This window comes from Vidua chalybeata, chromosome 4 (genome assembly GCF_026979565.1).
Source record: "Vidua chalybeata isolate OUT-0048 chromosome 4, bVidCha1 merged haplotype, whole genome shotgun sequence".
NCBI classification, from domain to species: domain Eukaryota; kingdom Metazoa; phylum Chordata; class Aves; order Passeriformes; family Viduidae; genus Vidua; species Vidua chalybeata.
Genome location: NC_071533.1, coordinates 849,357 through 871,640, shown reverse-complemented (window position 1 = coordinate 871,640; position 22,284 = coordinate 849,357). Strand labels below are relative to the sequence as shown.

Below are 22,284 nucleotides of genomic sequence, written 5' to 3'. Positions count from 1 at the left end.
TAAACTCTGGAAAAAGGAACCCTCTACACACTAAGTACAGCCATGTCACCACAGTAAGAACCTGAGAAAAACAGCAATGCTGAAAATCTCACTAATGCACAAACTCCTGCAGCCCAGGTAGAAATCACAACAATGAGTACTGGTGAGGAGTAGCTGTAAGTGGAAAGGATGAGGAAATGCTGTGGGTTCTGAACAAACTTTCACATATACATTACTTAAGTGGGAAATGGAGATGAGAAAAAGGAGAACAGAAAACACTGTTTGCAGTCCACTTTCCTTATTTTTCCTACACCATTCATTAGGCATCATAACTACAAGGCTGGACAGAGACGAAATCATAGATTTATTAAAAGGATGAATAGAAGAAAGATGCCAAAAAATGAACTGAATTAGTTATGTGCAAAGCAGTATCTGCACAGAAGAGGTCAGATTTCAGAGATGCACTGGAGCCCTGCTTGTAGAAGAAGTGAACCAACTTCTTCAAGGCAGATTTCCATGGCACTTCTTGCTATGAACATGGACAGTAAGGGCTGCACAGAAACAGAATCATTTAACATTCAGCCTATTTAGCTTTCCAAAAATAACTGCCTGTACACAGTCATCTTTGAGAAACCACCCCATCAATTAAACTAGACCTCTGCTTCCCTACAGAAATCACCCTGAAAAAAATAGTTACCATTTTTTTCTTATTTTTCTTAACTTGCACACACTTATTGCCAGAGCTGAGCTCCCTTCCTCTGGCACGCTTCCTTTTTCACTCTTAGTGTTTCCTCATTTGATGCAGCTCCATTACTCACCAGAGGTGACAGTTCAAAAGGAGATGTCATAGTGACACAAGCATAAGAGCTCCAGTGGGGTGCTGGCAGCACTTGCAATGATTTTAGGGTCATCATTTAGCTGGCTGAGGGCATTGCTGCAGGAGAAGGAACATGACAGAACACGACGCCTGCTGCCAAACCCTGGCATGGTAATCCCAGGTCATGAAAATCTTCTCTCAGACAGATCTAGAACATGGCAGTTTTTCTGAAACAGGAGCATAACACTTGGTCCATACGGCCTTGAACTGCACACCTCGGTGCAGGTGATGATGCACAGTTTGTGCAGACTTGTAGAGCCCTATCTGCCTGTCAGCAAAGCTGTTTGCACCCTAAGCCAAACCTCAACAAGCTGAAGACTTGTGACCACTTGGAACCAATTTAGATTTTTGTTTCAACTGAGTTCTGCGCATTTCAGCCCTTCCCCTGCATCAGTTCACTCTTGTATTGCGTTCATTTTCCCCAACTTGTGGAAACTTAAAATTATGTTCTGGTTCTAGTAAGGCCCAGGTGAATGGCTCTGGAATCTGACTAAACCGTAAGCGTAACCCCAGCTGCAGAAGGGCTGCACCTTTGCCCTAAGAGCACTTGTACATTTGCTTATCTCTCGCCATTTTACAAAGCAGAACCTTTGGTGAGATAAAATAGCACAGAAAACACTCCTCTTCTTCCTTAATAAAATTTCTAGGTCAAACCTGTAAGCTTAAGAGAGATGCTGCAGAAATTTGACATGTCATTTTGAGCCGTGGTACACTTGTTTTCACTTTCTATTTATCATTAAAAGGAAGAAGCTGATTTCATCCCAGGTGATGCCTGAAGAGGCTACCTGGAACAGAGGCTAGACAGACTTAAATGAAAAGTTGGTATTTATTCAAAGGCCTTCAAACGATACACCTTGGGCAGTACAAGAGCCTGGCTGTGGCTCTGCCCAAGATGGCCCCAAAATGGATGATGGGTCATGAGTTTTCAGACTTTTATAAGTTTTGGCCCATTTCCATATTGGGGTCAATTGTCCAATTACAGTTTCAGGTTATGAAGTCCCATCCTCCCAGACTGCTCTCCTCAATTTGCTTTTGTTCACACTTCTTTGGGCCTGAAGGTACAATGGTGTCCTTGGTTGGAAAAGGATTGTTTTGTCTGACTGAACTGTGAAGAGAACTTGCTAATGCTTTATATGAAGTTCAGCGTTACACACCAAAGCACTACAGAATCTGAAAAATATGAAAGCTAAAACTTAAGGCATCACAGGCACCAACAATTTTATTAGTCTAAAAATGCCATAAGAAACAGGAAATTCTCACCCTTCTGCAGAAGTCTCAGGTACAGCAAATATTCTTGTGAGAGATACCCTTGGCATGTAATTCAGTGTACGAAAAACTGAAAAACCCAGCTACAGTTCCCTTAAGATCAAGGTACTTACCTCTCTACACTGTTTCTAAAGCAAGGAGACAGACACACCCCACCCTCCAAAATAACTTTATTTTTTGCTTTACATGGTTAGACCACACAGCTCTGGAAATAAAAAGAGCAGAGCTTTCTTCAACTCGGGAGGACGGAATCTCAAACACAAAATACAGTATAAAATAAGCATTTCACTAAACCCAGCACTAATTATTGACATTGGTCTATCTCATTGTGCAACAGACACTGTCAGCTGAAATTCTTCTGCAGCTGCCCTGCAGAATCATGAGCAATCCTGGAAACAGCCCCTCCTGCACACTGCTCAACACCCCCCAAACACCTGGCACAGAGAGCTCACTGATGGCTGAGCAATGGCTCAAAGATGAGAACACTGCACACTGCTGCAGGTGATCCATCAGGTTATTGCATCCCACAGCAGAACTCATAAGGAGCACCACGTTATAAAGAAAGAGCCTTGCCTGAAGATATTTGCACTTGATTTCTGAGCTGCTCTCTTTGTTAATTTCCATTTCCCCTAACTGTTCTAAAGTGATAAATACTGTACGAAGCAATGAAATGTTCCTACCTATATTAGGATGCTTCAGGAGGCGACAGATTCTAGCTTCTCTCTCCAGTTTCTGGTGATCTGCACCAAAAGAAAGCAAAACAGTTGCTGTTAGCATGAATATTAACATAGTTTAGTGTATTTGCTTTAGAGAATCATCACATCATCATCATCTGATGGGATCTTTAAAAAATACCTCCTTTATTTAGATCCACTAATATTTTCACCCAAACTGTAATATTGAATAGAATTTTTTTTTACCTTTGAGTAGAGCAGGAGGCTGGAGTTCTGGATTCATTGTTGAACCCTAACAATCTTTTCTGGAGATAAAATACTATTGCTTGTGTCAAGTCCTATTTTCTACAATAGATAACACAAATATTCCAAAATACCAACTTTGGAAAATTGAACTGCTTGAAATGTAAAAATATGCTTTGAACCTTGAAAATATTAAGAAGTGAACAAGTTAGAAAAAGTTGCTTTGGATGGTAACTCTGAAGATTCAAAAATTTAGCATCAGATGTTAGAATTAAGAAGTTCAGTCCTTACTGCAAAATGTCCAGTTAGGCCAAAAGAACTATATGTAGGTCAAAAGATCTATAACAACAGATAGGAAATAAAACAGAGAAAGCAACCACCACCTTTAAAATACCTAACACTTCAAGTTTCTGACAGCATGTTTTAAATCTGGAGGAAAGAACAAGAAGGAAAACTTGTTTAATTTTTCTGCAGTTTGTACTTCTTAACATTTGCAGCCAACTCTAACAACTGAAACAATTTTACATATGTTAACAGTTCAAGTTATTTTCATATGCTTTTAAGAACTGGGATAGTTCTTGAGCTAGTCACTACTTGTCAACTGACATCGTACTTTCTGAGGCCTAAGAGCCTCCACCACTTGCGTGGGAAAATTTGTCAGCTTAACCATCTTTACCTTAATGTTTACTAAAAGAAAAATAATCAGAAGTTAAAAGTGTTAAGAAGAATTATAAATCTGCAACATAAGCTTAAATCTTTTTTTTTTTTTTAAGTTAAACTCCGCCACTGAGGTTTCCCATTAAGATTTTTGAATTCAGCTGCAGCAAGGCTGAAACATAAGCACAGACATCTACAGTTACAGTACCTTCGTGTCCAGCAGCTCTGGCTGTAACTTAATCATGGGCTGAGCACTTGGCACATTACCCAGAGCAAGCAGGGAGATGATCTGCAAGGCAAACTGAACTAAGCTGGGGTGAGAACAGAGATGAAAATGTGAACACTGCCTCAAAAGCAAAGAAACAATCCAGGGGCTATTAGACATTTTGTGTAGAAGCTGTGTCTCTGGTGCACTTCCAAATCTACTTTCAAAGGCTGTTCTGCACCACCTCCAGCTATATTTACAGATCAGCCAGCACAGCCAGAAACCTGGAAGGTGTCCGACAGTCTTCTATCAAGTGCTAAAAACATCCTGTGTCGACTCTTCAGGAATAACACAGATATAATAAAGAGCTTCATCTCCAAAGTTGAATGTGAAGTATAAACATTTGAAGTTTCTTTGCTATCAACCACTCTATCGCAACTCCTGAACTGACAATAGATGCGATTAATATAGTTTATTGATTATAACTGTAATGATTAAAAAAGCATGCCTGATATTTTTCAAATCACAGTAAAAATGTCTTAGAGATGCTGCTGGATGCACTGCAATATATGAAGGTAACATCTACATCATCATCAACATCATTATTATCGACTGCGCTATATATTCCCAGGTTTTCACTCCAAATTGAGCCAGTATATTGATGGACACCAACCAGGTGTTCTCTGCTGTCACGTAAATTAGAACAATGAGCTCGCTGCATTTAACTCCTTCAGTTGTTTGTGTCACAGTAATTGCTATCACACCTGCTGGGTGACTGGAGGTACCTCACAGCCTGCACGCTGCACCGAGGCACCAGAAAGAATATTCAATACTCCCTGAGCCAGGAATTCAAGTGGACGTTAAGGCCCAGAAGATGACAGCAGCATTTCCAAAGAAAGAGACTATTCCTTAGTGTTGTTAGAGGAGTAAGTCTGCAGTATCTAAGTGTTTGGGGGTGGGACCAAATGCAAATTCACCTTCATGCGATATCCAAGAAAACTGCTCTCTTCTAAAATCTGCATGTTTGCTCTATGAGTTTTAGGAAATCCTTTTCCTTCCTCTGTCCACTGGGTTTATTTACAAGTGCTTGCAACTGCTGTGCCACCCATAGCTATTTGTGTTACCCTGCCTCCTGCCAGGGCTCAAGTGCTGGGGAGCTAAAGGTGAATGTCAGAGGGCAGGGCACACCGAAATACTTCGAGCACTCAGCTCCCAAGCATCTGAAGGGTAAGGTGTGCCACTGCAGAGTCCACTGGGAAACGAGGGTCCTGCCACACAGCCAGGGAAACTACCTAGCAGGCACAAACTTTGGGATAGCATCTGGTGTCAAATGTTTATGCTACAACAGTAACAGCACAGGAAAAGTTGTGGAAAAAAATAAATGCAGTAACAGGTCACTTATTGAAATCAAAGAGTTAATTCCTCTCAGTTTTGACAGCATATAACTCACCAGCTGAAACTGCGTTTACCTGCCAGGTAAGCACGAAACAGGAAAAAGTATTATCAGGAGCAGGAAGCCAAGCTTGCAAGCCACACAGATAATAAAAAGGGAACACACAAGTACATTTATATACTTGTTTCCTTTCCTTTATTTTAATTACCTAGACTCAATTACAAACAGGTCTCCTACACTGTCTGCTTAAGAAACTGTAATTAATTGAAAAATACAAGCTTAAAAAGCAGCAAAACAAATGCAGGAGAAGGAATGATCTGCAAATTCTAGATTATTTCATGAAAGCAAGTCTCCATTAGTGAACAATGGCCTCTACCACAGCAACAGCCCATTGCCAAGACTGGAAAAAGATCACTGCCCGTCAACCACTGATACCATTGGAAAGAAGGCAGCAATGAGAATAATGCCAGTTTATTAATGAAAAAACCTTGCAGCCACCTACAAATAAGTTTAATCTGACATGGAGTCAAGAAAAAGAAAAAAAGAAAACAACAAGATTTAATGCACTGAACCATGAAAATCTCAGCCTAACTAATGAAATTCTGTGAAACCTGAAACAGACAGAATATAGCTGCAAAACTGGGGGTACTCATAGACTGCATAAACTTAAAATCTTGAACTAGTCCTCATTCATATGACTATGTTCTAGTAGACCCAAAGCTAATGCTATAATTTAGGACACCTGCCTCAGAAAATTAGACTGCCTGTATTCAATTTCTACTAGGTAGGCAAATAAAATAACTTATTGTTTCAGCAGTATCAATATTTGCTTTCTTACAAAAGTTTACACATGTAGAATACACACATTTCTGGGATTACATCATAACATCATAATTAAAGACACATAATGTATGTATTTAATTATGTATTGTATGTCTTAATATATGAAAACGTACAATTAATGTCTTCAGCATTTATCTCTTCTACTAAAGTACTGTGAATGTTCACCCAAAGTGCTGATCCTGCATGACCACCCAAATGGAGCTTAGCACCAGGGCAGAAATGTGCACCTCTCACCACCTATCAACACAGGTATCTAAAATGCAAACATCTCCAAAGCAAAGAATCTTTCTAACAAGAACTTGTAGCAACTTCTGTAGTTGCTTTTTGTTATTTTATTATTAGAGCTTGCACTCCACAGCAAACAATATAAAAGCATTTTCCCCATGTCCCTTGCACTGTCTTGTCCATTCCTTATTTTTTCCCCAGGACTGACTGGATAGATTATGAGTCAGTATGAAGTGATGCATCTTTTGGCACATGTCTTGCTTATCTTTTTGAGGATGGGCTCTTCAACCTGCTTCCTACTCTGTGCAATACAGTACAACACTTGTATTTTCCATGGTTTTCTTTACACAGCTACATGAAGAGAAAACAAGGAGCACTAACTTGGAAGGAGCTCTTCAGACTGTATTGCAACCCCAGAGCACCTTGATGCTGTTATATTCTGCCATGGAAACCAGAAAATGAATGCAGAAATTCTGACAACAGAACACACAGGTTAACAGAGCAACAGCTTCCACTCCCACTACCGAGACTTTGTCAATTTGGTTGACAACTGTCTAGAACACAAGAAAGTATCCACGGACTTGTGGAACATAAATACTTGTGATTTAAGGGCATGGTGTGCATAGGAATAGTGCTGCAAAAGACATTTGCTTTAAGCCCAGGAACGTGGTTTATACATAATCGAACTGCATCAAATGCAGTTTCTGAACTCCCTCTGATGAAGCATTAAGGCTCTGGAAACAGCCCAGCTCTATTTCTTAGACCTGACCATTTCTGTAAGTTGAAGTCACTAGCAGGTGTCCTGGTTTCTGCTAGGATAATTCCCTTCCTAGAGGCTGGTACAGCGCTACGTTGTGCATTTAGGATGTTGATCCCAGAGCTATGTTTTAGCAGCTGCTGTAAGCAGTGTTTGCACTAAGGCAGCTTCTCACAGCACCCCACAGGCTGGGGCTGACCTGCTGGAGAGCAGCTCTGCAGAGAAAGACCTGTGGGTCCAAGTGCACAACACGGAGTCCAAGAGCCAGCAGTGCCTCGGGGGCCAAGGATGCCAATGGTATCCCGGGGTGTGTGGGGAGGAGAGTGGCCAGCAGGATGAGAGGTGATCCTGCCCCTCTGCCCTCCCCCCGTGGGGCCACATGTGCAGTACTGCCTCCAGGTCCGAGCTCCCCAGCTCAAGACAGACAAGGATGGACTGGAGAGGGTCCAGCAGAGGCTACAAAGATGATGAGGGGACTGGAGCACCTCTCTCATGAGAAAAGGCTGAGGGAACTGGGCCTCTTTAGCCTGAGGAAGAAATGACTGAAAGAAATCTTACCAACACAGGCAAATTCCCTAAGAGTGGCTGCCAGGAGGATGAGGCCAGACTTTTTCCTGTAGTGCCCAGTGACAGGAAAAGGGGCAACAGGCACAAACTGGAACACGGGAAGATCCATCTGAATATGAGTAAAAACTTCTTTACTGTGAGGGCAACTGAGTACTGCAAACAGGCTGCTCTGAGAGGCTGTGGAGTTTCCTTCTCTGGAAATCCTCAACATTCACCTGGACATCATCCTGTGCAACCTGCTCCAGCTGAACCTACCTTAGCAGGGGACTGGATTAGAGGATTTCCAGAGGTCCTCTCCAACCCCAAACATTCTCTGATAAACTTGGGGGGAAGCTGGCTGGGGGCTGCTGCTCAGGAACTGAGTAGGCACAGGTCCATGAGCATTTGCACCATGCATCACTTGTTTTATATGTTTTAATTCTTTGTCATCATCCTCTGCCTATTACTTATTATTATTCCCGCTTCCTTTTCTGTCTTAGTGAACTACCTTTAACTCAACCCACGAATCTTAATTTTATTTCTTCTGATTGTCTCCCCAGTCCTCCTTCAGGGTGTGGGAGGAGGGAGGGAGCGAGGCTGTGTGGTGTTTAGCTGCCTGTTGGGTCAAACCATGACAGTGGGGACCAATAGCATTCCTAAGCCCCTGCCTGAGCTGGTTCTTATGTAAGGCAATTTACACACCTTTAGCAGTTTGCAAGCATTCATTTTCATCTGGTAAGATAAAACAAGAACCACATTTATTCATGTAACAGTCCAAAACACAGCTCTTTGAATTTTCCATTACTGAGTTCATGCTACAGCAGCGCTCACAGATAAACCTCAGTTACCTCCCCTGCTATTCTTAAAGAAGTAAATGCTAAGCAATACAGTCCTTCAAATTCCCAAATGCACTTTTTCACAATGAATGCTCCAGCATTCAGTACCTGCTCCTGGGGACATATTTGAACAGAGTCTTTACTTATTCCTCTCTTCCTAGTATTTATATCTCGGAAAGTGGGACATTCTTCGAATAAACAATTCCAGACACTGCGAGTGCTCATCTGACCCACCCCTCCTAATGTTCCCTGAGCAGAATCACGCGCCAGGTGTTCATTGTTATAAAGGCATCTTCTCCATGGATACCCCGCTCCGTAATGGGTAGGAGCACACAACAACAATAGCACAGCCAATTCTTCTATTAGGCCATTGGTCAAAAGCATCAACAGAGCAGAAATCAGGGCACTGAGTGTGCCTCCAGTCATTTCTGTGGCTGTGTTCCCAGACACATTTCTCTTCACCAAGCTGCTGAATATCAAGGAAAAGCAAAAAATATTAATTAAAGATGCTTTGCAAAATAATGAACAAACCCCACACCTGTAGAGCTTCAAATTCTGCCCCACAGTATTAAGAAAACAAAAGGCACATTTGTACTCAGCTGCAAAGGTCTCCAACAATAACAGTTCTCAGCTGACTGATGTTCCTGCAAGGCTTTCTTCCATTTCCCACCCGCTTTCTGTGTTAATATTTTACCCTTCACAGTGTGCGAGAAATTGATAAATGGACACAGAGACCCGATTCCCATCTACAAAGCACAGACCACAGAGGCAGAGACACAGCAAGTGTCTGTAGGGCGCTTTATCAGACACTTGATCCCTGATTTCTGACACCTGCTATGACCAAAAGGTGCAGAGTATTCCTGCATTTGTGCTGTTTCTAGCACTGCTGCTAAAACTGAGGAGCACCTGACTTCAAGTGAGCTGGCAAAAGGACTGAAGACAACATGTGACATTAATAGCAAAGCACTGAGCCCACATGATTTCACTTATTTCCATCACTTGTGTTTAACCATGCCCATAATGAATAGAGAGAAGAGATCAACAGAATGGTATGAATGCAAACTGGACTTAACCCAAATGTTGGGAACCTTTAAACAGTTCCTAAGAGCACACATTCACACACTACTGAGCTCAAGTGAAGAAATCCTTCTTTTTTTTTTCCACCTTTTTATAACTCTCGTTTGCTCGGGTTGAAACAGCCAGCTGGCAATTCACTCACTTCACTCTTCTGATTCAGAAAAACAAGAAAAATATTTGTGGAAGTGTAGAACTGCTGATATATATATACATTAATTGTTGTTTTCTATAAAAGGTACATGCACAATTACATATAGTAGTTTTATAGCTATTATTTTATTATATAAACAGCACATCTACTGAAACAGAATGAAGTACTATAAACTCTTCAGGGCCAAAGTAAACAGAAAGGGCCCGAGAGCCAGAAGTGTGAGTGTGATCACCTGGTCACCTCCATCTGTTTGCCACCAATCTGCACCTGACACTTGCACCCTGTGTTCCATCTTGTCCCTATCACCACTTTTGACCTGACCCATCCAGTGCTGTGCCTTGTAGCACCTCTGACTACCTGACTGCACATTACATCCTCAATCTTGCCCTTGCTGCCTCCTTCTGTCCCTACAGCAGTGTATTCTCCTTTGTGACTCAAACCTGCCAATTCCTAGAGCTGATGGTCAGCCAAGTCTTCCTCAGCCATTCCCCTTCCATTCCTCCATAACTGCATGTCCTTCATTTTGCATGCTGGGAGCTCTTCCCCTATTTCACTGCCCTCCTTTCATTTTTGGTTCTCAAAGCTGCCTGCCCTCTTCTTGTTTAAATTCTGCTGATATATATGTGAGTGCATTCAGTATTCCTCTTTTTTTTTTTTTTAGCTTCTATTTTCTACTGAGCTGTTTAAATTTTTTTAGGCTTCTCAGTTCTCTTGGCTCATTTCCTGCAGAAAGTTGCAATTTTCAGGAAACAATATTTGAAAAAAAGATGTTAGGAATCGAAAGTTCAAAAAAATAAATCATGTAAGAGATGCCTGGAACTTGAGGTGTTGACTTATCAGTCTAACGAACACTAAAGCATCTGTTTGCACTCAAATAGTTCACTGGAGAGGGATGGGCTGCACGATATACTTTACTTGACTGCCTTGCTGAAATCCAGTCCTACAGAGCCCATCTTAAACACATTAAATCCATTAACAATGCTGTAAACTCTGAGCAGACTTCTGCCTGACAACTGAATTTTTGAAGGCACCCTTAAATTCTCAAGTGATGCATGAGACATGCATGAGAAATACCCCTTTTCCTTAAAAATGTTATTCAAACAATATTGTCTAATAACAAAAGAAAAAAATGCAGCTTACTATAAAGCCAAAGCACACTACCAGCTGCTGCAATATGTAAGCAGCAGATTGTCAATTTGAAATAAATTGTGAGTTTCTGACTGACGCTAGCTTATTTTAATATAAATGAATAATTGTTACATGTAAGACTGGTGTCAAGTCACGACACTGTGGCATAACACGTCTGTGTCAGCCACTTGGCTTGGACATGCAGAAGTTACTGATTTTGAAGCTGCTGCAAAGAGCAAATTCTGAACTCTGACTTTAGGTTTTCACTTTGGCAACCCTTATTTTTAGAAATCCTACCAACAGTCACCATCTTTTGCCTTGTAGATGTAATTTCTACAAGACATTGCATTAATTGTTTGTGAGGAAGAAACTTAAATTTTCTTTAAACAGAGGATGACCAGTGAGGATGTTCAGTTTGCTGACAGCTTACGGATGAGAAAGTGTTCCATATTCAATGGAAAGGGAAATACCATTGTGCAGAAAAGGTCAACAACTTTTATTTCCAATATTTCCTGTAGTCACTGTTACTTTAAAACTGAGCATTACACATGACTTATCCTACCAGAGACTAAGGGCTTCATTTATGCAAATACACTCAGAATCACTGACATTTATCTTAATAAAAGCTCATGGACTTTAACTCCCTAGGAGGAAACAACTGTAGAACTAGAATCAAGTCCAAATCGAACAAAAACAATGGTTTGGCAGCTACCATTATGACTCAGAGGAAATTTAAGCAGCACATCAAAGCCAAAGCTTTTCATAACAAGAAGAAACACTAAGAATACATAAGCACATGCCTACAGGACTATTTCATCAAAAATAACAGTAGGCTGCATTAGTATTATAGGACTAAAGATACGATTGCATTAATAAAAATATCGTGATGGCTAAACCTCGGTCTTTAGCAAACAGCAGTCATAGGTAAAGTCACTATTTCTACGTGGCCCATAAAAACCTAAAACAATAGAAATAATAAACTCACAAAGGAGTTCCACATTAAGTTGTAACTTGTCTTCCATCCGTTAACTTGCTTTAAAACACAGAAGTGGATTATGACTAACCCACTGTATTAATTTTTTTCTGCTAAGTTGCTAAGCTTTTGCTCATAATAAAAACACATCTCCTCCTCAAATACCATGTGCATGAATAGCATTTAACCATCTGAAGCTTTATATTACAGCAATCTTTGATACCGGGACAGTGATGCCATAACCTCTAAGCTACATGAGTACAGTCTTTTGCAAGAGGATTGTCTTGACATTATTTTTAGAATAATTTTCTTGCAGGGAACGAGAGAATTGCAATTCACTAGGTTTGTAAAGCCAATCCTTTAAAAAATACTAGCCTTTCAAACACATTCTTGTGAAAGACAGTCCACAAAAGGAGCATTTTCATTAAAAAACACATCACAGAGGAGAGCCAATGTCCAGTGGAAGCCAATGACGAGTGGCATTCCTCGGGGCAAGCGCTGGAATTGGTGCTCTCGAACACCTTCGTCGGTGATGTGGACAATGGCATTGAGCGCACCCGCAGCAAGTCTGCCGGCAGCACGGAGCCGCGTGCTGTGCTTGACCTGCTGGATGGAAGGGATGGCGCCTAGAGGGACCGTGGCAGGCCGGGGACGTGGGCCAGTGGGACCTTCAGCAAGGCTCAACAAGGCCGAATGCACGTTGAACAGGACCTGTAGCCCAGAAAGACAAGCACACTGTGCATCCAAAGAAGTGTGGCCAGCAGGTCAAGGGAGGCAACTCTTCCACCTGCAGTGCTGTGTCCAGGCCTGGGGTCCCCAGGATAAGATGGGCCATGCTGGAGTGAGTTGAGGAGGCCATGAAGCTGCTCAGAGGGATGGGGCGCCTCTGCTCTGAAGCCAGGCTGGGAGAGGTCGGGGTGTTCAGTGTAGACAAGAGGAGGCTTCAGGGAGACCTGAGAGCCCCCTCCCATGCCTGAAGGGCCACAGGAGAGCTGGAGAGGGACTTGGGACAAGAGCCTTGAGTGACAGGACAAGGGGGAAGGGCTTCAAACTAACAAAAGCTAAGACTAGATCCAAGGATGAAATCCTTCCCTGTGAGGGTGGGGAGGCCCTGGCACAGGCTGCCTGGAGAAGCTGCAGCTGCCTCATCCCTGCAAGCATTCAAGGCCAGGTTGGACGGGGCTTGGAGCAACCTGGGATAGTGGAAGCTGTCTGTGCCAGGGGGTGGAATGAGATGATTTTCAAGGCACCTTCCAGCCCTAACCATTCTAGAATTCTATGAAATTCCTCATTCGTCTTATTTCACTAAGACATGCCTAAATAGCTTGTCTGACTCAACAGCTGCATCACTCCACTTGTTCTACAGAGAGTGAATAAAGATGCTCCCAGGCAAAGAAGTCTGAGGGCTTTTTTTCTTCTTTTAATTAAGGTGAGGAGAAAATAAACAGGATTTTTATCATCAGCCACAAATAAAAGTTCAAGCAAGCATTAACAGGTAGTTAAACTTCAGATTTTGACAAATTTGGGGGATTTACTGGGTAAACAAACTCTCTCCTTTAAATGTGTGTTTGCCTTGCATTCTGCACTGTGTGCCATGTGTTACGCCCAGAAGATATAGAATATTATCAGTGCATGTAAGACAATCAAAAGGATATAAAAGATAACTGAAGGAAGTGTAAGTATACAGAATTCCTGTAGAGGATTAAGCCATCATCTAGTGCTGCAGGCAGGAAGTCCCAGGAGGGAAGCCATTCTCCTTAATGGACAGTGGTTGCACAAAACCTGCCTAAAGGGATTTAAGCTTTTTCCCACTATTAAGAGAATTAACACTTGTTTATTTGCACATGTAGTGTTAGTTCCCAAGCTGCTGGCCTCTTCCCAAGCCACTGAGCTTCTTGGGAAACAGCAGGAAACTGGGTTATCTCTCTGTTGGCAAAACAAACAGGGTAAGCAAATCATTCCGTACCTCAGCAAAATAAAAGAACCACCCAATAACCCCACTATGTAAAAGAACAGTCGACGCATTCCAGTTTCTCACGGTGTCAGGTTCATCCCCGCTACCACTTAAAGAGCATTGAAGATTGGATCAATCTTTTAAAACCACTCACTCTCAGGGATAAAACAAACCCAGCCAATACCCCATTCCAGATAATGAATGTTTATCTCTTGTTTCTGTAAAAAAAAGAACTCAAGCAAGATGTTTTAATATTCCAGAGACTCCAAATTCTGGCACAGTGACAGATACTAGCTATCTAAGACGGAAATACTGGAGTATCATTGATATTATCATTGCACAGTATTTTACTGATGTTATAAAAGAAAACAAGAAAGTAATCAATATTAATTGGGAAATCATTCAATCTGATTAGCCTGATGATTTAGAGAAATAAGCATATAAGAACATATTTACAGCAACACCATTTTTTAAAGTACCCACACTGTCACTTTCAGTCAGGAATTTTATTATTCTGATTAGAGATTGTATGGTGAGATGTTCTATTGCCAAACCCCAATCACTGATGCAAGTGCGGCTTTGAAAGAAATCACAGCATGGGGCACTGGCAAAATACAGCAGACACCCATGACAACCCATCCCCCTCCAAAAAAAAAAAAAAAAAAAACAGAGCCCAAACCACAACTAAACCACAAGAACTAAATGTAATTCAGAGAGAGAGGAAAGAACTTCAATTTACTCAGTGGAAAACCTCTCAACCAGATAGAGTTTACATAAAAACAAAAAAATTAAAAATAATGTTCTGTTCAATTCCTCTTCCCTCTAAGTATCAGCCTTTGGTAGTGTTGTTTTTTTCCTGGAATCTGCTGAATAACTGAAAAAGTTATATAATGGAAATAAATAACTTTTAAATTATGGCTGTTATCTACCACTATTATTAAACCACCACATTCAATGTGGTTTCCCTGGTACAGCTCAACATTCTACTTAGCATACAGGATAACTGAAAACTATTGTAGAAAATGAAGCTGTTGTAGATAAACCCCCAACCTTTCTCTTTTAAAACTGAGAAGGAACTGGAGGAGAGAAATAACCAGCCCCCAGTTGTGTTATTTAATTAAAACTGCCACTTCTGATTGAATTACCGGCAAAGCACTGGGGAAATAGTCCCACTGCTATACCAGATTTATACAACAGAAGTTCATTACCCATATGCTGTATTTGCCCACAGTCATTTCAGTTAACTCCAAGAGCTCACGGCCAGCATGGAACAGCTCTCGGAGATGGAAAGGCTTTGTAGCTCAGCACAGAAAAAGGACCCCAGCACCTCCTCTTCTACAGCATCCAGGAACTGACACAGAAAGCATTGATAAAAAACGTTGCAAAGCAGCAACTCTCAGCTTCTTTCCAGTACAGCTCATCAGTTTGTTGTGAGAGTGACTGAGCACTGGCACCGGCTGCCCACGGCCCAGTGCCGCGTCCATCCTTGGAGCTGTAGCAAAGCCAGCTGGACATGCTCCTGGGCTCCTCAAGCCTGCTTGAGCAGGGGGACTGGAGCAGGCAGCCTCCAGAGGTGCCTTCCAACCTCAGCCATGAGCTACTCTGGGAGCAGTCAGCCTGAAGGAATCCCAGATGCTGGATATCCCACACCGGCCGACTGTCACGGACATTTGGCCTCAGCGTCTTCATGCACAAGTGTTTCAAATGATTGGCACGGTCCTCATTCCTTGAGCAAACAGTTGTAGGCATTTTCCAGAGAGGGTTCCAAAGTCTGGACTGGGGTTAAACCAAGCTCTCCAATACCCTTTTCAAAGCAGGATTACCTGTTTCATGCCACCACATGAACTCAAAAGAACACACACATTCCTGAAGCCCTCACCTCCTGGTACATCAAGACTGCACTTGTACAACTGAGTAGATGTTGCCCATGTTAAGAACGCAAAGAAGTTTGCTGCTTCGGTAATGGCTTTTTTATTAGCAGCACCCTGACTAATCTGCCATGAACTTGTCACTCTGAGCTATCCCATTTAACCCAATTAAATTATCCCAGTTAACTGTATCCACTCCACCCCTTTGCACACCAGACCAGTTTGTGACTGCCCAGGTGAAAGGAAGTGAAAGGAAGCCATCTGTTAGCTTAAAGAGGGCGTCCATCATGATAGACACTTGCTGGCAAGAACACCAGGATCAGGCTGCTAGCAGAAACACCCTCAATTCCCCAGACTAGGTGTGGAGAGGTTGGTTTCTGGCACTTAGTCCTGCACTGCCTGAGCACAGCATGCAATGACATCTACCACAAAGACAGCTGAGCAGATTTTTCTCTGGAACCTGCCCCCTTTTTGCTCCTCAGGCAACTCAAACTCCTGCACGATGACTACAACATTCCCCCCATTACGCTATGCCGAACGGAGTGACGGTGCTGTGGAAAACACGGCTCTGAAGCGTCCAACTTCCACATTCCTCCAGCCTGATTCATGAGCTGTATTCCTGATGAGCTGTGGGCAGGGTTATTGTGCACCATGTATGAACACAGGCACCTCCAGCCTTCACCCACCCAGCGCCCACACGTGTGACACTGCCAATCAAGGCCCTGCCCTGCAAGGTGAGCACAACCTCACGCAGCACCCACCAGGTCTCAAAGGTAGCAAAGAGCACCAAGACCTTGGTTATCACTGCAAACAACAGCAGCACAATTGCCTCTGTCACAAAGTTCACTGTTACCTGCTCATTCTTGAGTTTAACGCTTGTCAAAAGGTAGATTTTTTTTTCCAATTAGGAATTCAGAGGAGCTCTTATTCAGAGAAGAGCTAATAATCACCTCAGTAAACAAAGCCAGAAACTCACACCCTTCCTTGGCAGGGGGCCAGGCACTGTAGTCATTACTCTGGGAGAACTCTCACTGATGGAACTGCTCCACGGCACGCACATCGTGACTCATGCGGCAAAAACTTGGCTCCTGGAGCTGTTTCCCATCTAATTAAAATTCACTCAAACATCTCACAACCCAGCTTTTACCATAACAGTATCAGTATCTGCGTCTGCAGCCAAAAGACTATTCAGCACCACAGACTGGCTGAAGAGGTAGCAAATACACCTAATACTGAAAGAGATACTGAAAATTATCGATTTTGTTGCCTCTCTCCTTAAAGGTCCCAGTCACAGGCAGCCAGAAATTAAGCTGCTGCCTGGTTGGATTTTTTTTTAAGAACCCACGGAAGCAGCATAAAAGAAACACATACAAACAAAGAAACACATAAAAGAAACACATACAAACAAAAAGAAACACACATGAACAAAGTAACTGTTGTCATAGATTTTAGGCTAGCCTGAAAGATTTATTGGACATGGCTTGCTTCAGTTTTTCCTCCCATGGGGTTTGGATAAACTCTTCTGTTGTCTTTTATTTTTAATTGGATGTTTTGAAGCCATGTTTAGCTCATTTATCTTCATTAGTTTTATTTCTAATGTAACTCTCTGGAGAATTTTCTAATGCAGCTCTCTGGAGAATTTCCTATATTGCTACTTCTCTTTTTAAAAACAGTCCAAAGATACCAGTGAAGAGCTGGTAGTGAAGACCTGTGCAACTATCATACAAAAATAAGATGAAGTATTACATGAACATTTTTCCCTTGCAAAAAAAGATCTCTTGGGTTTGTCTCTTGATGTGACCTTGTGGATCACACTACAACCAAAGCCTTTGGCAAGTGGCTAAAATAAGTGCTAAAATAAAGTTACACTTGAAGTTGCTTAAGCATGCACTTACCACAAAGAAATTATGAAAATAGAAGAAGAAAGTACTTATTATTATTGTCTTGGCTTTCGGAAAAAAATAAAATCCAATCATCAACCAAAACACACAAAAAGTTAAACCAAAGTTCCTACTAAGAATAAAAAACTAAACCAATACTTTTACTAATATTGTAATCAAAGTACAAAAGACTTAAAAGAAGAAAAACCTCCACCTTTAAACCTCAATTTTAGTACATTGTAACTGCTATTCTTTAGATGTTTAAAAATACAGAGGCAGGAAATCAACTCTTCTATAAGTCTTTCATCTGGAACATAGACTTTTCTCATCATTTGTGATGTCCAAATTATGGTTTTAGTTTTATTCTAAATTATTAGCCACTGCTGCATCGCCTTCAAGGTTTTGAGCACAGTTGCTCTCACTCCCAAGCCTTGGTGCTCCCAGTCAAGCTGGCCTCAACAGCCTCAGCGTGAGCTGTAAGAGAAACTCTGCCAGCATGAGAAAACATTTAGGTATTGACACTGCTAATAAAAACATTAAGACTTCACCTTTGCAAGGGCCATGGAACAACAACAAAAATACTACTGTCAGGCTTTCAGAGGCCAAGAGAATGGCAGTCCTGAGGGGGTAGAAGCACAAAGTCCACTGAAAAGACGACTAAAATCTACTGTGCAGTTCAGAGCAAGTGAGGTTTATGTATACAGAAGTCAAGCTTCAGGCTGTGGGGTTTCAGTGGGAAACCAGACAGCTCCCCTGTATGCTCACCACAAAACACTTTGCTGTACAAGCTATTTGCACCAAATGCTTCGCCTTCTGCTCTTGTGTGAACAACCTGATGGCCTATACCCAGGAAGGAGTCACAATCAACTGAATTTATAACTTCTTTACAAATAAAGTTCAGGAAAACATCTGTCTAAAGGACCTCAGATCTCAGGTTCTCAAGATAAAATGTAGAAATATTAACATATTAACAGCAGTGAGCTAGATAGCCAAAAGGAAAGGTAGACAGGTTTCGGATGCAAGACTTGCATTTTCCTCTTAATAAACATGTCTCAAGCTGAAACAGATTTACAATTCTCATTCCTAGAAATTCCCTTTCCCAGCTACAGGCTTTGGCCCCCAACTTTCACATTTGTGCACATTTTTAGAAATCCCTGCTCTACATTTGTAAACAATCCTGCATTCAAGTTTAAAAAAAAAGTTACCATTGGAAGTACTCTCCTTTTAAGTGTGTTTTAGTGCATCCCATGGATACAGGTACGAAGCAGCTGGAGACGTGGAATTTGCAAATATGAAATGACTGAGCAAGGGTGAAGCACCAACTTGAATGTCAGAAGCAAGAAAGGTAAAAGCAAACCACAGACAGGTTAAGAGCACAGGGAATATGAACAGATCGAAAAAGTACTTGACTGCAGAGCTGAGGCAGCACCCACTGAACAGCTTCCACTTGATCTGTGGACCTCAGGCTGGAGCAGCCTTATAAAGCAGGGATTTCCAGGCATTGCAGACTCTGCACGCACTGAAACTGACTTTTCACCGTGTCAGCGGAAATACACCAAGTGCCTGCAGTGAGACACTCTCCACGATCTAGCACCAGTCTGACAACTTGCTACTAACTTGCACAACTTAAGAGTTCACTGATAGCAAATGCCACAAATCCACTTAGTTGGAATAAAGAACAGCCTAAGTCTGTTTTGACCATCTGGCACAGCAAGTTTTTCAGCTTCAGTAAAATTGGGTTTCTTCTTGTCCCAGCTAAAGGTGCTGAACTCCGTTCAGGAGTCAGGCTTCTGTGCTAACATGATGCACGTTTAAGTACCCCCACCCTCACCTGTTCTCACAGCATAGTAAATACACATAATAACACACAATCCTACCTGAGGAGAGGTCTGGCCATTAGGAAATTAAACAAGACCTTACTCTCAGGGAAATTAACCTATAAAAACTCAAGTAAAAACTTAAGATTAGAAGGAACAGTTGCAAAGTTCAAACAAACTACTAAGACTGCACTAAGTGGTTCTTTAAAAAAGACTTCAATTCATGTTGCATTTTTAGCAACGCTGACATAAATGTAGTTTTGGTAGTACTGTGTCATTTCTTTCCTAGTTTTCATTGTTCTTCTATAAAACAAATGCCTTTCCCTAAGCAGCAACTTTTAGAATGTATTTTAAATGAGACCACACCACTCTTAACATTGGAGTTCCCATACTTAAAGCTTCTGACTGCAGTACTCGGGAATGTATCAATTCTGCAACAAAATAAAAGATTTCCCAACTCCAGTGATTTACCAGCCTGAATTCCAAAGCTGAGCTCTTGCAAAGTGCTATTTTACAGCTTCAGGTGTAAGGAAGAAGTGTTATAAGAAGCTGCCACTCACCATGTGCAGTTTTGGCAACCCGTTTAGGATTTAAGAGACATGTTTATTTTTATCAACTCAGTATCTTCGATAGATTATGAAAATTAGCAGCTTGGAGTGAGTAACAAACTTCTTCAATGTGTAATCACTTTGTCAAAAAGCAAAACAAAAATGTGATAATGAGGCTTGTGTTTGCACTATATACCCACGGGGACATTTTAATACACTGGAAGGCTGAAACAGAATCACTGAAATACTTCAGCAGGACTTGTAAGGACTCACAGCTTGAAGAATCAAGCGAATGCCACTAAAAGAATCAAGGGAGATGGATGGTCAGTCCTTGCTGAGCTGCAGACAGTGCTGCCTTTCAGTGGCCAGGCAGAGACCAGTGCCAGCGACGGCCAGGGAGGCAAAGCACCCGTGACACTGCAACCTCCTTTCAAAAGGAACTGAGCCGTCACACCTTCTTGGGTTGACTATTTTACTCCAGAACACAGTATTTTAAGCCATTTAGATATTTTGCAAGCCATCTCTGAAACTTAACACCCGCTACTTCTGAAAGAAATTCAATGTTTAATGCCAGAAATGAGGCATTCAAGCCAGTAATTATCTGTGTTGAGTATAACCAGGATAGCATTCAATTGGCAGCATGCTAACATAGATGAGGCACATTTTATAACTTTGATCCCGCCTCTGGAATGGCTTTTTTTAAAAAATGGGACAAAATAACTTGCATTCCCTTATATCCACATGGACTTTATTACAAAATGAACATTTTTTCAAAAAGTGATCTTGTCCTAGAACTCAAAAATCAAACTGCATTACTACCAACAACAAAACTTCTGTGAACAAAATTGGGTCTTCATTTTTATTTGTGTCTGCCAAGAACACTCTCTGTGCAACTGCCTCCTTACAATGCAAGGAATCAGGCCAGTGCTGATGCACATAAGAAATCACAGAGTAGAAATTCTGAACATAATTCCCTGCAGTAAAAGCAGGAGTGAAAAGCATCAGAGAGGCATTACTGCCCCTTGAAATAGCATTCTTGATTAACATGCCACATTCAAATCAGACTAATATTAATAAAATTACCCTCACCAACTTCAGACATGCTCAGAGTGAGTTATGAACCCCCAATTTCCCCTGGAACAATTTAAGTGGTGAACCACTAAGAACAGCTATCTTTTCATGTTTTAAATACTGAAAGGTGAATCAGCTCCACACAGATGCGATTCTAAATGCAGCCTCTTTCAATTCCCCTTCTGAATACTCCATTTGAAAAAGACCCACTCATAGCTATCTGCAATTACCAAATAAATGCTTCTCACCCAGCTAACCACATTAAGTCAGCACAGGGACCTGCAGCATTTCCCAGACAAAGCAGTGCATGGCTGGCTGGCTCCATGTCCCAAGCATGGTCACGAGTGCTGATCAAACATTACCAGGAACCCAGGCACATCACATGGCTGTGCCTCATTCCACTTGTGTGCCTCACAGCTGCTGGAGACAGCCACTCTTCCCTTCCCGGGAACTCCGCTCCACACATGTGCAGGGTCAACTTCCTGCACTGCCCCAGGACGCACACACCTCCTCTGACCCAGCCCTGCTGACACAGACAGAGGGCAGCAGATGTGGTCCCTCTCCTGGAGGTGCTTTACTTCACAAACGTGGGCAAGCAGATGAGAAAAAAAAAGCCAAGAAGGGTGAAAAAAATGCACAGACTTGTAAGACAAAGCATGTGTGGCTGAAAAACTGCAGGAAGACCAGCTTGCCCCCCCAGCTCCAAGAAGCAAGAGCAGTAGTTCTGATGCAAGGCCCAGTCCTCAGCAGCTCCACTGGTCCTGCATGGCTAAACCAAGGGAGAGGTCTCCCTGCTCTTCTCAACATCTCCCTTTTCCTGCTGGTACACGTGGCTACCTAACACTTCTAAAACCAGACAGATTTCAGAAATTCCTGAAGCCATGTTAGAGTACAGAGCGAAACCATCTCAGGGTGTCATCACATCAATGATGCTTTCCAGATCTTAGCCAAAGGTGCAGAGACCCGCACAGATCCTTGCTTCTGTTACTGAGAATTCTGCAAAACTGAGTTTAATCGTGTGGGAAAAGCACCCATATGGATATTCAGGAATGTCTTTCAATATTAGGGGAGAGGCAACTGGGAAGATTTTGAGAAATTAGGCCTTTAATGCAAACCTCTTACACTTCATATTCTACTTGATCTGAAAACACTGTTTCAAATAAAACAAAAGCTAGTGACTAAATACATTCCTGGTTTCATATGACTGGTGAGCTCAGAAGACAGTTGACAAGAAAAGTCCCACAGTTCTCCTAAGAGATTAATTATCAGCTCTAAGCAATCAAATCCAACAATTATTTATAGACTAATCCAAATGC

At 41.9% G+C, this 22,284-nt stretch overlaps 1 protein-coding gene across 3 annotated transcripts in view; it reads right to left on the bottom strand.

Annotated features, from left to right (window-relative positions):
* Window positions 1-22,284, bottom strand: part of CAMK2D (calcium/calmodulin dependent protein kinase II delta) — a 201,500-nt gene that overhangs the window by 116,013 nt on the left and 63,203 nt on the right. For all 3 annotated transcript variants that reach the window (XM_053940026.1, XM_053940028.1, XM_053940027.1), the window contains exon 13: window positions 2,803-2,862. In XM_053940026.1, the coding sequence (XP_053796001.1) occupies window positions 2,803-2,862 (60 nt within the window). The remainder of the gene's footprint in view (window positions 1-2,802; window positions 2,863-22,284) is intronic.